The sequence below is a fragment of the Ranitomeya imitator genome, chromosome 1 (genome assembly GCF_032444005.1).
Source record: "Ranitomeya imitator isolate aRanImi1 chromosome 1, aRanImi1.pri, whole genome shotgun sequence".
NCBI lineage: Eukaryota > Metazoa > Chordata > Amphibia > Anura > Dendrobatidae > Ranitomeya > Ranitomeya imitator.
In genome coordinates this window covers 248,664,551-248,686,341 of record NC_091282.1, presented here as the reverse complement: position 1 = coordinate 248,686,341, position 21,791 = coordinate 248,664,551, and the positions used below count along the sequence as shown (strand labels likewise).

The window sequence follows — 21,791 nt, the reverse complement described above, 5'->3', positions numbered from 1 at the left end:
GCAAATGGCAGCTGGGGTGAAGTGAACGGCAAGAACAGTTCATAACAGGCTCCTAGAGGCAGCGCTCAAGTCATGTAAAGCTAGAAAAAAGCCTTTCATCAGTGAGAAGCAAAGGAGAGCCAGGCTGAAGTTTGCCAAAGACCATAAGGATTGGACCATAGAGGACTGGAGTAAGGTAATCTTCTCTGATGAGTCTAATTTACAGCTTTGTCCAACACCTGGTCATCTAATGGTTAGACAAAGACCTGGAGAGGAGTACATGCCACAGTGTCTTGCACCCACTGTGAAATTTGGTGGAGGATCGGTGATGATCTAGGGATGCTTCAGCAAGGCTGCAATTGGGCAGGTTAATCTTTGCGAAGGACGTATGAATCAAGCCGCATACAAGGTTATCCTGGAAAAACAGTTGATTCCTTCTGCTCAGGCAATGTTCCCTAACTCTGAGGACTGTTTTTTTTCCAGCAGGACAATGCACCATGCCACACAACTAGATCAATCAAGGTGTGGATGAAGGACCACCACATCAAATCCCTGTTATGGCCAGCCCAATCTCCAGACCTGAACCCCATTGAAAACCTCTGGAATGTAATCAAGAGGAAGATGGATAGTCACAAGCCATCAAACAAAGAAGAACTGCTTACATTTTTGTACCAGGAGTGGCATAAGGTCACCCATAAGCAGTGTGAAAGACTGGTGGAAAGCATGCCAAGACGCATGAAAGCTGTGATTAAAAATCATGTATATTCCACAAAATATTGATTTCTGAACTCTTTCTGAGTTAAAACATTAGTATTGTTGATTCTAAATGATTATGAACTTGTTTTTTTTTTGCATTACTTGAGGTCTTCAAGCAATGCATTTTTTGTTATTTAGACCATTTCTCATTTTCAGAAAATACAAAATTTATTGTTTGGAACTTCAGAGACATGTTGTCAGTAGTTTATAGAAAAAAAGGAACAATTTAGATTTTACTCAAAAACATACCTATAAAGAGAAAAATCAGACAAACTGAAAATTTTGCAGTGCTCTCTTAATTTTGCCAGAGCTGTATTGTTACACAGAGACAGAGTGAGTGTGGAGGATGTTAGATGCTGATCGGAGATTGGGTTTGCTGGACAAGTGTAGCACTAGCTAAAAAGTCAGCTCTAGATCTTATGAGAAATGTAGTCGAGGGTGGCACAAGAAGCCTGAGCAGCTAGAAAACCTGCGTGTAAGCAAACAGGCCTGTGGTGGCAACATGAAGTATACTGACAAGGCCATAATTAAAAAAGATAAATATTTGGGTGACATTATTGCATTATATATAGTTATATTGTTTTTTTTTTTTAATGGTCTTTAGTGTTTCAGGAGCCCTTTAAAATTTGTAACAATGAGCAAATAACTCTGCAACCTTGAAATGAGTGACCCTTTAAACACCCTGACTTTTTATGCTTTGATAATATTGCCAATAGGGTTGACTGCCTGCACTTTTTCATGTTTTATTAGTTACCCAGCAAACTCTCCATGTCCCCTAGTTTAGTACTTGTTACCCCCATGTTATGGAGCTTCCACCTCCTGAAATTATGTACATGCTACATAACGTAGTGCGTTTGTTTGTGAATAATCCAGACTATAAGTTTCTCCTTTTATACATATGTTTTATTATACTTTTTTTTTATTTCATTGGTTGAACAAAGTTGTGTGTTATAATAACTTTTCTGTATGTTTTACTACTTTTGCATAATAAAAACACATGTAAAAATATAATTACAAAAGTATCATCTTGAATTTATGGTTTTAAGACCCAAAATACATTAACTGATCAAATGTTTGGTAAATATTGAACATTGATCAGTTTTATTAAATGAAGCATACCCCTAAAGCTTATTATTGGTCACCCTTGTATTTAAAGAATGACTGCAAATAATCTTAGTGTCTTATTTATGCAAATATTTTTCAGACTAATATTTGGCATAAATGGCGTGTTGGTCCTGTTGTATTATACAGTCATGGCCAAAAGTATTAACACCCCTGCAATTCTGTCAGAAGCGGTTGGTTGCAGTTATTTTGGCTAAAGGTTGTGCAGCCAAGTATTAGGCTGAGGGTGCCAATACTTTTGTCTGGCCTATTTTTGGAGTTTTGTGTGAAATTATCAATGTTTTGCTTTTTGCTTCATTCTCTTTTGTGTTTTTTCATTTAAGACAAATTAAATGAAGATAATAATACCAAAGAATTTGTGTTTGCAATAATTTTCAGGAAGAAAATGAGTATTATCTGACAGAATTGCAGGGGTGTCAATACTTTTGGCCATGACTGTAAATACAAATGAAATTCACAGAAACTTATTTTTAAGTAACAGAATTATTTAAAAAAAAAAAAAAAAAAAATTGTGTATAGATATTGTTGCTGCACACTTATGACATCTGTCACCTAATGCCCAGTGCTGCCGGTCCTATATGCTCAGTAGCTTAGTCCAACCACTTAGATTCTATAGGAATTCCTGCTTTAACCCCTTCACCCCAAAGCCTGTTTTCACCTAAGTGACAGGGCCAATTTTTACAATTCTGACCACTGTCACTTTATGAGGTCATAACTCTGAAACGCTTCAACGGATCCTGGTGATTCTGACACTGTTTTCTCGTGACATATTGTACTTCATGATAGTGGTAAATCTTCTTCGATATGACTTGCATTTATTTGTGAAAAAAACAAAAATTTGTCGGAAATTATGAAAATTTAGCAATTTTCAAACTCTTAGTTTTTATGCCCTTAAATTAGAGAGTTATATCACATAATATAGTTAATAAACAACATTTCCCACATGTCTGCTTTACATCAGCACAATTTTGGAACCATAATTTTTTTTTGTTAGGACGTTATAAGGGTTAAAAGTTGACCAGCGATTTCTCATTTTTGCAACAAAATTTGCAAAACCATTTTTTTACGGACCACCTCACACTTTAAGTGACTTTGAGGGGTCTATATGACAGAAAATGCCCAAAAGTGACACCATTCTAAAAACTGCACCCCTCAAGGTACTCAAAACCACATTCAAAAAGTTTATTAACCCTTCAGGTGCTTCACAGGAATTTTTTGAATGTTTAAAAAAATTGAACATTTAACTTTTTTTTCACAAAATTTTTACTTCAGGTCCAATTTGTTTCATTTTACCAAGGGTAACAGGAGAAATTGGACCACAAAAGTCGTTGTACAATTTGTCCTGAGTACGCCGATACCCCATATGTGGGGGTAAACCACTGTTTGGGCACATGGCAGAGCTCGGAAGTGAAGGAGCGCCATTTGACTTTTCAATGCAAGATTTGCTGGAATTGAGATCGGAGCCCATGTCACGATTGGAGAGCCCCTGATGTGCCTAAACAGTGGAAACCCCCACAAGTGACACCATTTTGGAAAGTAGACCCCCTAAGGAACTAATCTAGATGTGTGGTGAGCACTTTGAACCTCCAAGTGCTTCACAGAAGTTTATAATGTAGAGCCGTAAAAAAATTTTTTTTATTAATTTTCACAAAAAATGATCTTTTTGCCCCAAATTTTTTATTTTCCCAAGGGTAAAAGGATAAATTGGACCCCAAAAGTTGTTGTGCAATTTGTCCTGAGTACGTCGATACTTCATATATGGGGATAAACCACTGTTTGAGCGCATGGCAGAGCTCGGAAGGGAAGGAGTGCCATTTGACTTTTCAATGCAAAATTGGCTGGAATTGAGATCGGACGCCATGTGTCATTTGGAGAGCCCCTGACGTGCCTTAACAGTGGAAACCCCCCACAAGTGACCCCATTTTGGAAAGAAGACCCCCTAAGGAACTTATCTAGATGTGTGGTGAGCACTTTTAACCCCCAATTGTTTCACTTAAGTTTAGAATGTAGCATTGTGAAAATTAAAAAATCATTTTTTCTTTCCACAAAATGATGTTTTAGCCCGCAATTTTTTTTTCCCAAGGGAAACAGGAGAAATTGGACCACAAATGTTATTGTCCAATTTGTCCTGAGAACGCTGATACCCCATATGTTGGGGGGAACCACTGTTTGGGTGCACGGCAGAGCTCGGAAGGGAAGGAGCGCCATTTGAAATGCAGACTTAGATGGATTGGTCTGCAGGCGTCATGTTGCATTTGCAGAGCCCCTGATGTACCTAAACAGTAGAAACCCCCCACAAGTGACCCCATATTGGAAACTAGACCCCCCAAGGAACTTATCTAGATGTGTTGTGAGAGCTTTGAACCAACAAGTGTTTCACTACAGTTTATAACGCAGAGCCGTGAAAATAAAAAATATTTTTTTTTCCACGAAAATGATATTTTATCCCCTATGTTTTTATTTTCCCAAGGGTAACAGGACAAATTGGACCCCAAAAGTTGTTGTCCAACTTGTCCTGAGAACGCTGATACCCCATATGTTGGGGGGAACCACTGTTTGGGTGCACGGCAGAGCTCGGAAGGGAAGGAGCGCCATTTGAAATGCAGACTTGGATGGATTGGTCTGCAGGCGTCATGTTGCATTTGCAGAGCCCCTGATGTACCTAAACAGTAGAAACCCCCCACAAGTGACCCCATATTGGAAACTAGACCCCCCAAGGAACTTATCTAGATGTGTTGTGAGAGCTTTGAACCAACAAGTGTTTCACTACAGTTTATAACGCAGAGCCGTGAAAATAAAAAATATTTTTTTTTCCACGAAAATGATATTTTATCCCCTATGTTTTTATTTTCCCAAGGGTAACAGGACAAATTGGACCCCAAAAGTTGTTGTCCAACTTGTCCTGAGAACGCTGATACCCCATATGTTGGGGGGAACCACTGTTTGGGCACACAGGAGAACTCGGAAGGGAAGGAGCACTGTTTTACTTTTTCAAAGCAGAACTGGCTGGAATTGAGATCGGACGCCCCCTGATGTGCCTAAACAATGGAAACCCCCAATTATAACTGAAACCCTAACCCCAACCCTAACCCTAGCCCTAACCCTAACCCTAGCCCTAGCCCTAACCCTAGCCCTAACCCTAGCCCTAGCCCTAACCCTAGCACTAATGGGAAAATGGAAATAAATACATTTTTTTACATTTTATTATTTTTCCCTAACTAAGGGGGTGATGAAGGGGGGTTTGGTTTACTTTTATAGCGTTTTTTTGGCGGATTTTTATGATTGGCAGCTGTCACACACTAAAAGACGCTTTTTATTGCAAAAAATAGTTTTTGCATCACCACATTTTGAGAGCTATAATTTATCCATATTTTGGCCCACAGAGTCATATGAGGTCTTGTTTTTTTGCGGGACGAGTTGACGTTTTTATTGGTAACATTTTCGGGCAGATGACATTTTTTGATCGCTTTTTATTCCGATTTTTGGGAGGCGGAATGAACAAAAACCAGCAATTCCTGAATTTCTTTTAGGGGGGGCGTTTATACCGTTCCACGTGTGGTAAAATGGATAAAGCAGTTTTATTCTTCGGGTCAGTACGATTACAGCGATACCTCATTTATGTAATTTTTTTTATGTTTTGGCGCTTTTACACAATAAAAACTATTTTATATAAAAAAATAATTGTTTTTGCATTGCATTATTCTGAGAGCTATAACTTTTTTATTTTTCTGCTGATGATGCTGTATGGCGGCTTTTTTTTTGCGGGACAAGATGACGTTTTCAGCGGTACCATGGTTATTTATATCCGTCGTTTTGATCGCGTGTTATTCCACTTTTTGTTCGCCTGTATGATAATAAAGCGTTGTTTTTTGCCTTGTTTTTTTTTTTTTGCGGTGTTCACTGAAGGGGTTAACTAGTGGGATAGTTTTATAGAGCGGGTCGTTACGGACGCAGCGATACCAAATATGTGTACATTTATTGTTTTTTTTTTTTTTACATAAATAAATGGATTTATTGGGAAATGTTTTTGTTTTTTTTATTTGGGGATTTTTTTTTATTTTTTTTTACACATTCTATTTTTTTTTTTTTTTACTTTCTAACATTGTCCCAGGGTGGGACATCTCTGTATTGGATCAGATCGTTGATCTGACACTGTGCATAGCACACTGTCAGATCAACGATCTGACAGGCAGCTTAGCTGGCTCTCCAGCGCCTGCTCTCAGCAGGCGCCGGCTAGCCAGGTCACTTCATGACCCGGAAGGAGTCCGGCGGCCATCTTGGATCCGGGGACTCCTTCCGGGTCACCGGAGCAACGCGATCTCAGTGCGTTGCTCCGGTGGGAGAGCGCAGGGAGCCCCTGTCCCTGCGCGATCCCCCTCTATGCCGCTGTCACTACTGACAGCGGCATCAGAGGGGTTAAATGCCCGCGATCGGCGATAGCGCCGATCGTGGGCATTGCTGCGGGGTGTCAGCTGTCGTATACAGCTGACACCCGCACCCGATCACCGCGGCGCTCAGCGCGAGACCGCGGTGATCGGTGCGCCGTACTAGTACTGCTGCTGGCACTAATGCAGTGCCGGCAGCGCAGTACTAGTACGGCGCATGTCGCGAAGGGGTTAAGCAAGATAATCAATATGCATCACAAACATAAAAGGGAATCAGTCACCACATTTGCATATCTTCATGTAAAATAAGCTCTGGAGGCAGAGTTATCTGCAGGCAGCATCTGCCCCGGAGCCTGGAAGAGGTAATTTATATAAAGTGACGCACTGGGGGACTGTTTTCAGCAGTCTATAGCTTGTGTGCCCATATTAATAGTTTAGGTAGGTCAAATGTGGTGACAGGTTCCCTTTAAAAGCACTGAACAGTAAACTGAAGGATAATCAGAAGAACACCAGGGGGCACCATAACAAGTCTGTAACAACAAATTCTGGACAGAGGAAAAATATATTGTTTATTCTAATGTAATAACTGTTTTGTTCTGTAGCCTATAAAATGTAATGTATAATCGTACAAGGCAGTCTCCATTTAAAATTAAAGAAGAGCTTTTATAATTTTTTACATGCTGAACGGGCCACATCATGTTAAAGGATTGAATATCTGAATAAAACATTTTTCATTTTTTTATGTCTCATATCAGTTGTGGAGATATTAGATTTCAGAGGTTATATACTAATTTTCCTTTCAACCAGGGGTGTTAGCAGAGATTCTTCTATAGGGTCTTTTACTTTTTCCCCTGTATAATTTTGGCCAATCATAAGCAGGCAGTATAATTCAGGGGGAAAAAAATAAAACACCCAGAGAGAAGCTTAAAATCGGCTTTTTGTATGTGATCTGGTAAAACGTATATTATATATTTCTAATCAGGTCACACTGATCTTACGGCCGGCATTTGCGATTACAAGTGCACTTGGAGTAGAGCAGAGCTGTGCGTCCTTACATACACCACTCTGCAGCTATCCCAAATATTAAGGGAGAGAGCTCTGCTCTCCTACTACTGCATTTATCACATTAGGTGCTGGTAGTGAGATTTGGGTGACCCAGTTAGACGCATCAGTCTTACCTGATCACACAGAGGAAGCCGGGTCTGACATTCTCTGACCGAGTTTTCTTTTTATTCTCCGCATGACGCCTCCTACTTATGAATTACAAAGTCATGCAGGGGAAAAAGAAAACACCCCCAGTAATCTTTGGTTGAAAGGGAAATTAGCATCTAAACTCTATAAGCTAATATCTCTACAAAGTAGATGAGAAATTAAAAAAATACGGTATTTATTCAGATTTTCAGCCACTTTTTCATGATTTGGCCAGTTTGGCATGTAAAAAAATTGTCTTTAAATAACCCATACATAGCACATACATAAAAGAAAAAGTCAAAGTTACTGCAACTGATAGCATAATTAACGATGAGACTGTTTTAGAAAGGGTTTCTGTGATACATCAGATGATTGTATATTTGCATCTATTGGAGTTTCTCGAACGGTACTGTCAAATACATTTCTAATCTCAAATTTACAGCAGCTTGGGACTTTGGAGAAGCTCGTTATATCTTTGTTAAACCCAAAACGCCACTGGATATATTGCTCTTCTGCGCATTTTACAAGTTTTTCACTATCTAAATCGTGAGTGTTTAATAATGGATCATTGTACTGAAGAATGTAGACCAATATGTGTCGGTCCAGGACCAGTTTTCTAAACATAGTGGAGTTAGTGATGCATTCCCCTTCATTTGATCGGCAGCAGAGCTGATTTTCAAACTCATTTTCTTTCTGGCATTTTAAACATTGACACCACTTAGGAAGAGTTGGGGATTTTTTGAAGCCTTTTGTAATTAGAGATGATAATTCCATTCCAGTTGCTGCAGGAACTTCCATCCATCGAAATATTTCACTAGAAGTAAATTTTCCTCTCTGAAACATATAATGTTTTGAAAATGTTAGAATATATATAAATAAAAAAATAACAATTTATACTACCAACATTATATATGAAGACAATATTATTCAATATACAGTAAATTCATAAATCATTTTTTACTACTGTTATCCAATAAGAAGCCAATACAAAGCATTTTGAATGATTTCTATAAAAGTAGACATTTGCTCTAAGGAGGCAGCTGTAGTGGTGCCATTCATAGAAGCAGCTGCTTGGGATCGAATGTAAATGCCTCTTATCTGGGACGGACCCACCTTATTCAATTATACATAACTGGGTGCTCTTTAACCCCTTTCTGCCATTAGACGTACTATACCGTCCATGTGGGGTGGGCTTTACTTCCCAAGGACGGAATAGTACGTCATAGCCGATCGGCCGCGCTCACGGGGGGAGCGCGGCCGATCGCGGCCGGGTGTCAGCTGCTTATCGCAGCTGACATCCGGCACTATGTGCCAGGAGCGGTCACGGACCGCCCCCGGCACATTAACCCCCGGCACACCGCGATCAAACATGATCGCGATGTGCAGGGAAGCATCGCACATGGAGGGGGTTCCCTTCCTCCTTGCACCAAGTCCCGGATCCAAGATGGCCACGGATCCGGGTCCTGCAGAGAGGGAGGTGGCTTACCAAGTGCCTGCTCAGAGCAGGCACTTGGTAACGCTGCAGCGCTGTTTGACAGATCGGTGATCTGTCAGAGTGCTGTGCAAGCTGGCAGATCACCGATCTGTGATGTCCCCACCTGGGACAAAGTAAAAAAGTTAAAAAAAATTTTTTACAAGTGTGTAAAAAAAAAAAAAAAAAATATATTATTCCCATAAATACATTTCTTTATCTAAATAAAAAAACCAAAACAATAAAAGTACACATATTTAGTATCGCCGCGTCCGTAACGACCCGACCTATAAAACTGGCCCACTAGTTAACCCCTTCAGTAAACACCGTAAGAAAAAAAAAAAAAAACGAGGCAAAAAACAACGCTTTATTATCATACCGCCGAACAAAAAGTGGAATAACACGCGATCAAAAAGACAGATATAAATAACCATGGTACCGCTGAAAGCGACATCTTATCCCGCAAAAAACGAGCCACCATACAGCTACATCAGCAAAACAATAAAAAAGTTATAGTCCTCAGAATAAAGCGATGCAAAAATAATTATTTTTTCTATAAAATAGTTTTTATCGTATAAAAGCACCAAAACATAAAAAAAATGATATAAATGAGGTGTCTCTGTAATCGTACTGACCCGAAGAATAAAACTGCTTTATCAATTTTACCAAACGCGGAACGGTATAAACGCCTCCCCCAAAAGAAATTCATGAATAGCTGGTTTTTGCTAATTCTGCCTCACAAAAATCGGAATAAAAAGCGATCAAAAAATGTCACGTGCCCGAAAGTGTTACCAATAAAAACGTCAACTCGTCCCGCAAAAAACAAGACCTCACATGACTCTGTGGACTCAAATATGGAAAAATTATAGCTCTCAAAATGTGGTAACGCAAAAAATATTTTTTGCAATAAAAAGCGTCTTTCAGTGAGTGACGGCTGCCAATCATAAAAATCCACTAAAAAACCCGCTATAAAAGTAAATCAAACCCCCCTTCATTACCCCCTTAGTTAGGGAAAAATAAAAAAAAATTAAAAAATGTATTTATTTCCATTTTCCCATTAGGGTTAGGGCTAGGGTTAGGGCTAGGGTTATGGTTAGGGCTAGGGTTAAGGCTACAGTTAGGGTAAAGGTTACAATTAGGGTTAAGGCTACAGTTAGGGTTAAGGCTACAGTTAGAGTTAAGGCTACAGTTAGGGTTGGGGCTAAAGTTAGGGTTAGGGTTTGGATTACATTTGCGGTTGGGGATAGGGTTGGGATTAGGGTTAGGAGTGTGTCTGGGTTAGAGGTGTGGTTAGGGTTACCGTTGGAATTAGGGTTAGGGGTGTGTTTGGATTAGGGTTTCAGTTATAATTGGGGGGTTTCCACTGTTAAGACACATCAGGGGCTCTCCAAACGCGACATGGCGTCCGATCTTAATTCCAGCCAATTCTGCGTTGAAAAAGTAAAACAGTGCTCCTTCCCTTCCGAGCTCTCCCGTGTGCCCAAACAGGAGTTTACCCAAACATATGGGGTATCAGCGTACTCAGGACAAATTGGACAACAACTTTTGGGGTCCAATTTCTCCTGTTACCCTTGGGAAAATACAAAACTGGGGGCTAAAATATAAGTTTTGTGGGAAAAAAAAGATTTTTTAATTTTCACGGCTCTGCGTTATAAACTGTAGTGAAACACTTGGGGGCTCAAAGTTCTCACAACACATCTAGATAAGTTCGTGGGGGGGTCTAGTTTCCAATATGGGGTCACTTGTGGGGGGTTTCTACTGTTTAGGTACATTAGGGGCTCTGCAAACGCAATGTGACGCCTGCAGACCATTCCATCTAAGTCTGCATTCCAAATGGCGCTCCTTCCCTTCCGAGCCCTCCCATGCGCCCAAACGGTGGTTCCCCCCCACATATGGGGCATCAGCGCACTCAGGACAAATTGGACAACAAATTTTGGGGTCCAATTTCTCCTGTTACCCTCGAGAAAATACAAAACTGGGGGCTAAAAAATAATTTGGGGGGGAATTTTTTATTTTATTTTCACGGCTCTGCGTTAGAAACTGTAGTGAAACACTTGGGGGCTCAAAGTTCTCACAACACATCTAGATAGGTTCCTTTGGGGGTCTAGTTTCCAATATGGGGTCACTTGTGGGGGGTTTCTACTGTTTAGGTACATTAGGGGCTCTGCAAACGCAATGTGACGCCTGCAGACCATTCCATCTAAGTCTGTATTTCAAATGGCGCTCCTTCCCTTCCGAGCCTTCCCATGCGCCCAAACGGTGGTTCCCCCCCCACATATGGGGTATCAGCGCACTCAGGACAAATTGGACAACAAATTTTGGGGTCCAATTTCTCCTGTTACCCTTGGGAAAATACAAAACTGGGAGCTAAAAAATAATATTTGTGGGAAAAAATTTTTTGTTTTATTTTTACGGCTCTGCATTATAAACTTCTGTGAAGCTCTTGGTGGGTCAAAGTGCTCACTGTTGTGAATTCTGTGGCAGAGCTCCCTCCTGTGGTCACAAGTGGTACTTCGGCTGATTCTCTTTATGAGCTTCCGTTGGTGGAGGAGAGTGGTACTGCGGCTTCTGAGTTTCCTTCCTCAGGTGATGTGGGGAATTCGTTAGGTGCTGCTCTATTTAACTCCACCTAGTGCTTTGATCCTGGCCTCCAGTCAATGTTCTAGTATAGGTCTTGCTTCCTCCTGGATCGTTCCTGTGGCCTGCTGCTCTGCATAGCTATTGTTATTTTGTTTGCTGTTTTTTTTCTGTCCAGCTTGCTTATTTGGTTTTTCTTGCTTGCTGGAAGCTCTGGGACGCAGAGGGTGTACCTCCATGCCGTTAGTCGGTACGGAGGGTCTTTTTGCCCCCTTTGCGTGGTTGTTTGTAGGGTTTGGTGTTGACCGCAAAGTTACCTTTCCTATCCTCGCTCTGTTCAGAAAGTCGGGCCTCACTTTGCTAAATCTATTTCATCTCTACGTTTGTCTTTTCATCTTAACTCACAGTCATTATATGTGGGGGCTGCCTTTTCCTTTGGGGTATTTCTCTGAGGCAAGGTAGGCTTATTTTCTATCTTCAGGCTAGCTAGTTTCTCAGGCTGTGCCGAGTTGCATAGGGAGCGTTAGGCGCAATCCACGGCTGCCTCTAGTGTGGTTGGAGAGGATTAGGGATTGCGGTCAGCAGAGTTCCCACGTCTCAGAGCTCGTTCTATGTTTTTGGGTTATTGTCAGGTCACTGTATGTGCTCTGACTTCTGTCCATTGTGGTACTGAATTACCTTATCATAACAGTACTGGAGGCCCAAAGTACTAATGATTCTCAATAGAGGGAAAAAAGAAGTTCTGAGACCATTTTTTTTTTCTGCACTGTGTTGTGCCTTTTTTTTCCCCTAGACATTTGGGTAGTTCAGGACACAGGTGTAGCGATGGACATTAAAGGTCTATCTTCATGTGTGGATCAGCTCACGGCAAGATTACAAAATATTCAAGACTTTGTGGTTCAGAATTCTATGTTAGAACCAAGAATTCCTATTCCTGATTTGTTTTTTGGAGATATAACTAAATTTCTGAGTTTCAAAAATAATTGTAAACTATTTCTGGCTTTGAAACCTCGCTCCTCTGGTGACCCAGTTCAACAAGTTAGGATCATTATTTCTTTTTTACGTGGCGACCCTCAGGACTGGGCATTTTCTCTTGCGCCAGGAGATCCTGCATTAAGTAATATTGATGCGTTTTTCCTGGCGCTCGGATTGCTGTACGATGAACCTAATTCAGTGGATCAGGCAGAGAAAAATTTGCTGGCTCTGTGTCAGGGTCAGGATGAGATAGAGGTATATTGTCAGAAATTTAGAAAGTGGTCCGTACTCACTCAATGGAATGAAGGTGCGCTCGCAGCTATTTTCAGAAAGGGTATCTCTGAAGCCCTTAAGGATGTCATGGTGGGATTTCCTATGCCTGCTGGTCTGAATGAGTCTATGTCTTTGGCCATTCAGATCGGTCGACGCTTGCGTGAGCGTAAATCTGAGCACCATTTGGCGGTATTATCTGAGCATAAACCTGAGCCTATGCAGTGCGATAGGACTTTGACCAGAGTTGAACGGCAAGAACACAGACGTCAGAATGGGCTGTGTTTCTACTGTGGTGATTCCACTCATGCTATCTCTGATTGTCCTAAGCGCACTAAGCGGTTCGCTAGGTCTGCCACCATTGGTATGGTACAGTCAAAATTTCTTTTGTCCGTTACCTTGATCTGCTCTTTGTCATCTTATTCTGTCATGGCATTTGTGGATTCAGGCGCTGCCCTGAATTTGATGGACTTGGAGTATGCTAGGCGTTGTGGGTTTTTCTTGGAGCCCTTGCAGTGTCCTATTCCATTGAGAGGAATTGATGCTACGCCTTTGGCCAAGAATAAGCCTCAGTACTGGACCCAGCTGACCATGTGCATGGCTCCTGCACATCAGGAGGTTATTCGCTTTCTGGTGTTGCATAATCTGCATGATGTGGTCGTGTTGGGGTTGCCATGGCTACAAGTCCATAATCCAGTGTTAGATTGGAAATCCATGTCTGTGTCCAGCTGGGGTTGTCAGGGGGTACATGGTGATGTCCCATTTCTGTCTATTTCGTCATCCAACCCTTCTGAGGTTCCAGAGTTCTTGTCTGATTACCGGGATGTATTTGATGAGCCCAAGTCCGATACCCTACCTCCGCATAGGGATTGTGATTGTGCTATCGATTTGATTCCTGGTAGTAAATTCCCAAAAGGTCGACTGTTTAATTTATCTGTGCCTGAGCACGCCGCTATGCGGAGTTACATGAAGGAGTCCTTGGAGAAGGGGCATATTCGCCTGTCATCGTCGCCATTAGGAGCAAAGTTCTTTTTTGTGGCCAAGAAGGATGGTTCGCTGAGACCTTGTATAGATTACCGCCTTCTAAATAAGATCACGGTTAAATTTCAGTACCCCTTGCCGCTGTTATCTGATTTGTTTGCTCGGATTAAGGGGGCTAGTTGGTTCACCAAGATAGATCTTCGTGGTGCGTATAATCTTGTGCGTATTAAGCGAGGCGATGAATTGAAAACTGCATTTAATACGCCCGAGGGCCATTTTGAGTACCTAGTGATGCCATTTGGACTTGCCAATGCTCCATCAGTGTTTCAGTCCTTTATGCATGACATCTTCCGAGAGTACCTGGATAAATTCCTTATTGTATACTTGGATGATATTTTGATCTTCTCGGATGATTGGGAGTCACATGTGAAGCAGGTCAGAACGGTGTTTCAGGTCCTGCGTTCTAATTCTTTGTTTGTGAAGGGATCAAAGTGTCTCTTTGGTGTTCAGAAGGTTTCATTTTTGGGGTTCATTTTTTCCCCTTCTACTATCGAGATGGACCCTGTTAAGGTCCAAGCCATCCATGATTGGACTCAGCCGACATCTCTGAAAAGTCTGCAAAAGTTCCTGGGCTTTGCTAATTTTTATCGTCGCTTCATCTGCAATTTTTCTAGTATTTCTAAACCATTGACCGATTTGACCAAGAAAGGTGCTGATGAGGTCAATTGGTCTTCTGCTGCTGTGGAAGCTTTTCAAGAGTTGAAGCGTCGTTTTTCTTCTGCCCCTGTGTTGTGTCAACCAGATGTTTCGCTTCCATTCCAGGTCGAGGTTGATGCTTCTGAGATTGGAGCAGGGGCTGTTTTGTCGCAGAGAAGTTCTGATTGCTCGGTGATGAAACCATGCGCCTTCTTTTCCAGGAAGTTTTCGCCTGCTGAGCGAAATTATGATGTTGGCAATCGAGAGCTGCTGGCCATGAAGTGGGCATTTGAGGAGTGGCGTCATTGGCTTGAAGGAGCTAAGCATCGCGTGGTGGTCTTGACTGATCATAAGAACTTGACTTATCTCGAGTCTGCCAAGCGGTTGAATCCTAGACAGGCTCGTTGGTCGCTGTTTTTTGCCCGTTTTGACTTTGTGGTTTCGTACCTTCCGGGCTCTAAAATTGTGAAGGCGGATGCTCTGTCTAGGAGTTTTGTGCCCGACTCTCCGGGTTTATCTGAGCCGGCGGGTATTCTCAAAGAGGGAGTAATTGTGTCTGCCATGTCCCCTGATTTGCGGCGGGTGCTGCAAAAATTTCAGGCTAATAAACCTGATCGTTGCCCAGCGGAGAAAATGTTTGTCCCTGATAGGTGGACGAATAAAGTTATCTCTGAGGTTCATTGTTCGGTGTTGGCTGGTCATCCTGGAATCTTTGGTACTAGAGAGTTAGTGGCTAGATCCTTTTGGTGTCCATCTCTGTCGCGGGATGTGCGTTCTTTTGTGCAGCCCTGTGGGATTTGTGCTCGGGCTAAGCCCTGCTGTTCTCGTGCCAGTGGGCTGCTTTTGCCCTTGCCGGTCCCGAAGAGGCCTTGGACACATATCTCTATGGATTTTATTTCAGATCTTCCCGTCTCTCAAAAAATGTCAGTCATTTGGGTGGTTTGTGATCGCTTCTCTAAGATGGTCCATTTGGTGCCCTTGTCTAAATTACCTTCCTCCTCTGATTTGGTGCCATTGTTCTTCCAGCATGTGGTTCGTTTACATGGCATTCGAGAGAATATCGTTTCTGACAAAGGTTCCCAGTTTGTTTCAAGGTTTTGGCGAGCCTTTTGTGCTAGGATGGGCATTGACTTGTTTTTTTCCTCGGCTTTCCATCCTCAGACTAATGGCCAGACCGAACGAACCAATCAGACCTTGGAAACATATCTGAGATGCTTTGTTCTGCTGATCAGGATGACTGGGTGTCCTTTTTGCCTTTGGCTGAGTTCGCCCTTAATAATCGGGCCAGCTCGGCCACCTTGGTTTCGCCGTTTTTCTGCAACTCTGGGTTCCATCCTCGTTTCTCTTCAGGGCAGGTTGAGTCTTCGGACTGTCCTGGTGTGGATACTGTGGTGGACAGGTTGCAGCAGAGTTGGACTCATGTGGTGGACAATTTGACCTTGTCCCAGGAGAAGGCTCAACGTTTCGCTAATCGCAGACGCTGTGTGGGTCCCCGACTTCGTGTTGGGGATTTGGTTTGGTTGTCTTCTCGTCATATTCCTATGAAGGTTTCCTCTCCTAAGTTTAAACCTCGTTTCATTGGTCCGTATAGGATTTCTGAGGTTCTTAATCCTGTGTCTTTTTGTTTCACCCTTCCAGATTCTTTTTCCATCCATAACGTATTCCATAGGTCATTGTTGCGGAGATACGTGGCACCTATGGTTCCATCTGTTGATCCTCCTGCCCCGGTTTTGGTGGAGGGGGAGTTGGAGTATATTGTGGAGAAGATTTTGGATTCTCGTGTTTCAAGACGGAAACTCCAGTATCTGGTTAAGTGGAAGGTTTATGCTCAGGAAGATAATTCCTGGGTCTTTGCCTCTGATGTCCATGCTCCCGATCTTGTTCGTGCCTTTCATATGGCTCATCCTGGTTGTCCTGGGGGCTCTGGTGAGGGTTCGGTGACCCCTCCTCAAGGGGGGGGGGTACTGTTGTGAATTCTGTGGCAGAGCTCCCTCCTGTGGTCACAAGTGGTACTTCGGCTGATTCTCTTTATGAGCTTCCGTTGGTGGAGGAGAGTGGTACTGCGGCTTCTGAGTTTCCTTCCTCAGGTGATGTGGGGAAGTCGTTAGGTGCTGCTCTATTTAACTCCACCTAGTGCTTTGATCCTGGCCTCCAGTCAATGTTCTAGTATAGGTCTTGCTTCCTCCTGGATCGTTCCTGTGGCCTGCTGCTCTGCATAGCTAAGTTCCGCTTTTGTTATTTTGTTTGCTGTTTTTTTCTGTCCAGCTTGCTTATTTGGTTTTTCTTGCTTGCTGGAAGCTCTGGGACGCAGAGGGTGTACCTCCGTGCCGTTAGTCGGTACGGAGGGTCTTTTTGCCCCCTTTGCGTGGTTGTTTGTAGGGTTTGGTGTTGACCGCAAAGTTACCTTTCCTATCCTCGCTCTGTTCAGAAAGTCGGGCCTCACTTTGCTAAATCTATTTCATCTCTACGTTTGTCTTTTCATCTTAACTCACAGTCATTATATGTGGGGGCTGCCTTTTCCTTTGGGGTATTTCTCTGAGGCAAGGTAGGCTTATTTTCTATCTTCAGGCTAGCTAGTTTCTCAGGCTGTGCCAAGTTGCATAGGGAGCGTTAGGCGCAATCCACGGCTGCCTCTAGTGTGGTTGGAGAGGATTAGGGATTGCGGTCAGCAGAGTTCCCACATCTCAGAGCTCGTTCTATGTTTTTGGGTTATTGTCAGGTCACTGTATGTGCTCTGACTTCTATGTCCATTGTGGTACTGAATTACCTTATCAAAACAGCTCACCACACATCTAGATAAGTTCCTTAGGGGGTCTACTTTCCAAAATGGTGTCACTTGTGGGGGGTTTCAATATTTAGGCACATCAGCGGCTCTCCAAACGCAACATGGCGTCTCATCTCAATTCCTGTGAATTTTGCATTGAAAAGTCAAAAGGCGCTCCTTCCCTTCCGAGCTCTCCCATGCGCCCACACAGTGGTTTACCCCCACATATGGGGTATCAGCTTACTCAGGACAAATTGTACAACAACTTTTTGGTTCCAATTTCTTCTCTTACCATTGGGAAAATAAAAAATCGGGGGCGAAAAGATCATTTTTTTTTCAGAAAAATTATTTTTTATTTTTACAGTTCTGCATTATAAACTTCTGTGAAGCACTTGGTGGGTCAAAGTGCTCACCACACCTCTAGATAAGTTCCTTAGGGGGTCTACTTTCCAAAATGGTGTCACTTGTGGGGGGTTTCAATGTTTAGGCACATCAGTGGCTCTCCAAACGCAACATGGCGTCCCATCTCAATTCCAGTCAATTTTGCATTAAAAAGTCAAATGGCGCTCCTTCGCTTCCAAGCTCTGTCATGCGCCCAAACAGTGGTTTACCTCCACTTATGGGGTATCGGCATACTCAGGACAAATTGTACAACAAGGTTTGGGGTCCATTTTCTCCTGTAACTCTTGGCAAAATAAAACAAATTGGAGCTGAAGTAAATTTTTTGTGAAAAAAAGTTAAATGTTAATTTTTATTTAAACATTCCAAAAATTCCTGTGAAACACCTGAAGGGTTAATAAACTTCTTGAATGTGGTTTTGAGAACCTTGAGGGGTGTAGCTTTTAGAATGGTGTCAAAGTTGGGTATTTTCTATCATATAGACCCCTCAAAATGACTTCAAATGAGATGTGGTCCCTAAAATAAAATGGTGTTGTAAAAATGAGAAATTGCTGGTCAACTTTTAACCCTTATAACTCCCTAACAAAAAAAAATTTTGGTTCCAAAATTGTGCTGATGTAAAGTAGACATGTGGAAAATGTTATTTATTAAGTATTTTGTGTGACATATCTCTGTGATTTAATTGCATAAAAATTCAAAGTTGGAAAATTGCAAAATTTTCAGAATTTTCGCCATGTTTCCGTTTTTTTCACAAATAAACGCAGGTAATATCAAAGAAATTTTACCACTATCATGAAGTACAATATGTCACGAGAAAACAATATCAGAATCACCGGGATCCGTTGAAGCGTTCCAGAGTTATAACCTCATAAAGGGACAGTGGTCAGAATTGTAAAAATTGGCCTGGTCCATAACGTGCAAACCACCCTTGGGGGTAAAGGGGTTAATTGCTGCACAGACCCGCAATCCATTCATATCAGGAAGAGATAATCTACAGTATAAAGATTTTTTAATGAATTTGATGCTAACAACAGGGATCACATGTAGTGAACATGGATGCAAAGTGCTCCATAAATAAATTTGGGACACTTATCATGAAAGGGCTCCTCAATAACCTTGCTTGCTGATAAACTTTATTCTTATAACAGAAGATGCTGTTCCTTAGAATGGTTCTCCACTATTATTTGACCCCTTTTTAATGTCATTAATGCGCTTAGTAAATTTGAAAAAAAAAAAAACATACTTAATTCTCAGACCAGCGATGCTCCACTGCTTAGAACGCTGTGATCCTTGGCGATCTTGTGATATTACTTATGTCATGTGAATACTGGAGCCTACAAGCAGCCTCTGATGGGCTGCAGCCTTCCACTTCGATATGGCAGAACTGTGAAAGCTGCAGCCCACAAGCAGTTGTTAATAGTCTGCAGCACTCACGACATAAATGATATCACACGATCGCTAGAGACAAGGCATTCATTCCCCCTGATGAAGCCAAGTTGATGAAACATGTTGGGGTGGCTAGTAGTTGACTAATTTTAATTAGCACATGCAATGATAGGCAATGATATATATAATAGAACATTAGAGAGAGTAAGAGCCTGCAGTATATTGACAGTCCATGTCCGTAATGCCGTAATGAAGCTAGTTATAGGAATTTTGTCCTGAACCCACAGAATCTAGGATTAGAATATTAGACTATGCACTGCACACTGTTTTTTTTTCCTATACTTTGCATGAGGTTCTTTTAATAAGGTAGTGCAATTATCCTGTTATTAATAATTTTTAAATAACAGTGTGATGCTGGTCACTACTAACGAAGAAACCGCAAGGCTGGATAGACAAGAGGCCAGAGGTCAAAAGCCATGAGGGTACGTCATAGACAAAGGTGAGACAAAGGTGTAGTCAGGGCATGTTCGGAGGTCACAATTTCAAGAAGGTAGCGGATCACAACAAAAGTGCTAGGCAAATGCAAAGTCAATGCAAATCCAAGGTAAAGCAACAAAGATCAGAACAAAAGACTAGAAGCACAGAGCAAACACACACCTCTTGAGCAAATCTACAATTGTCAAAAATCTAAGGCAGAGAGCTGGCTAAATAGCAAGGTAATTACTCTGAACAGGAGACACATGGATGAAGCCCCGGCACACCCTGGTCTTGAGTGGAAGACCAGACTGTCACTCAAGACACTGAAAACTCAACACGCCCCAGCATTTGATTGGAATGCTGAGCTGTCATTTACCACATCATCCGCTCAGCACGCCCCTGCCCTAGATTGGATGGCAGAACTGTCATTCACTGCGTCCAGACACTCATATAGGAGGTATCATGACAAAAAGTTATATTTTAGTTTAGGGTCTTTAGTTAGAGGGCTTCTAATTGCCTTTGGCAATTTGTTATTAATAGCGTAATTACTCCTACGCTGACTGTGGGACAGTTATATTTTTGCTAGTACTTTATGGCAGGGTTGCACAACCATTTTTAGCCCAAGGGCTACATTGCCAAACTGAACCAGTCCTTGGGCCACACTAAAGATTTAAAGTGGTATTATTCTACGACATTTACAGCACATCAAAAGTATCTATATATATAATTGCCTAAGGGTTTTTCCGTCTGTCTGTCTGTCTGTCTGTCCTGGAAATCCCGGCTCTCTGATTGGTCGAGGCCGCCAGGCCTCGACCAATCAGAGACCGGCACAGCATCGACGTAGAAATCCCGCGTCTCTGATTGGTCGAGGCCGCCAGGCCTCGACCAATCAGCAACGGGCACAGCGACGATGATGTCATAAAGGACGTAGAAATCCCGTGTCTGATTGGTCGAGGCCGCCAGGCCTCGACCAATCAGCAACGGGCACAGCGACGATGATGTCATAAAGGACGTAGACATCTCACGTTTCTGATTCAGCGACGGGCACAGTATCGACGTAGATGTCATAATGGTTGCCATGGCGACGATGATGTCATAAAGGTTGCCTCGACCAATCAGCGACGGGCACAGTGTGCCGCGAATTCTGGAATCATCATTGTCCATATACTACGGGGACATGCATATTCTAGAATACCCGATGCGTTAGAATCGGGCCACAATCTAGTATACCATAAATGTCTGAGATAATGACTTTTTGGTTTTCATTAGCTGAAAGCTATAATCATCAACATTATCAGAAATAAACACTTTAAATAAATCACTCTGTTGTAATGACTGTATATAATATGAGTTTCACTTTTTGTATTGAAGAACTGAACTAAATTACAGTAACTTTTTGACGATATTCCAATTTTGTGAGAAGCACCTGTATATAGAATCTAACTTCCTTTTGTTTCAAGAAACCCATGTACATGGCCACAATGGTCGGATCCAAAAACCTGGCGGTACACTCCATTTAAACACTTCCACTTGTCAGTAATACCACTTTTAGATGATTGTGGAATAATTAGGAGGGAAGAAATTTCATGAAGTGACTTGTCGCAATGATGATATCCTTCTACAACCCCTGGCAAAAATTATGGAATCAACATCCTTGGAGAATGTTCATTCAGTTGATTAATTTTGTAGAAAAAAGCAGATCACAGACATGGCACAAAACTAAAGACATTTCAAATGGCAACTTTCTGGCTTTAAGAAACACTAAAAGAAGTCAAGAACAAAAAATGTGGTAGTCAGTAATGGTTACTTTTTTTTAATCAAGCATAGGGAAAAAATTATGGAATCACTCAAGTCTGAGGAAAAATTTATGGAATCGTGAAAAACAAACAAAAAAAAACACTCCAAAACATCACTAGTATTATTGCACCGCCTCTGGCTTTAATATCAGCTTGCAGTCTCTGAGGCATGAACTTAATGAGTGTCAAGCAGTACTCTTCATCAATCTGGCTCCAACTTTCTCTGATTGCTGTTGCCAGATCAGCTTTGCAGGTTGGAGCCTTGTCATGGACCATTTTCTTCAACTTCCACCAAAGATTTTCAATTGGATTGAGATCCGGACTATTTGCAGGCCATGACATTGACCTTATGTGTCTTTTTTCAAGGAATGTTTTCACAGTCTTTACTCTATGGCAGGATGCATTATCATCTTGAAAAATGATTTCATCATCCTCAAACATCCTTTCAATTGATGGGATAAGAAAAGTGTCCAAAATATCAACATAAACTTGTGCATTTATTGAAGACTAGATGGTAGCCCGATTCTAACGCATCGAGTATTCTAGAATATGTATGTAGTTTATTT

General features: G+C 41.9%; 1 protein-coding gene across 2 annotated transcripts in view; it reads right to left on the bottom strand.

Moving 5' to 3' along the window:
• Positions 1-6,787: 6,787 nt before the first annotated feature.
• Positions 6,788-21,791, bottom strand: part of P2RX7 (purinergic receptor P2X 7) — a 122,258-nt gene continuing 107,254 nt past the window's right edge. Inside the window, exon 13 of one of the 2 annotated variants that reach the window (XM_069755337.1) lies at positions 6,788-8,267. In XM_069755337.1, the coding sequence (XP_069611438.1) occupies positions 7,758-8,267 (510 nt within the window). In that variant the 3' untranslated portion in view covers positions 6,788-7,757. The remainder of the gene's footprint in view (positions 8,268-21,791) is intronic. The other variant, XM_069755346.1, reaches the window with a different exon arrangement.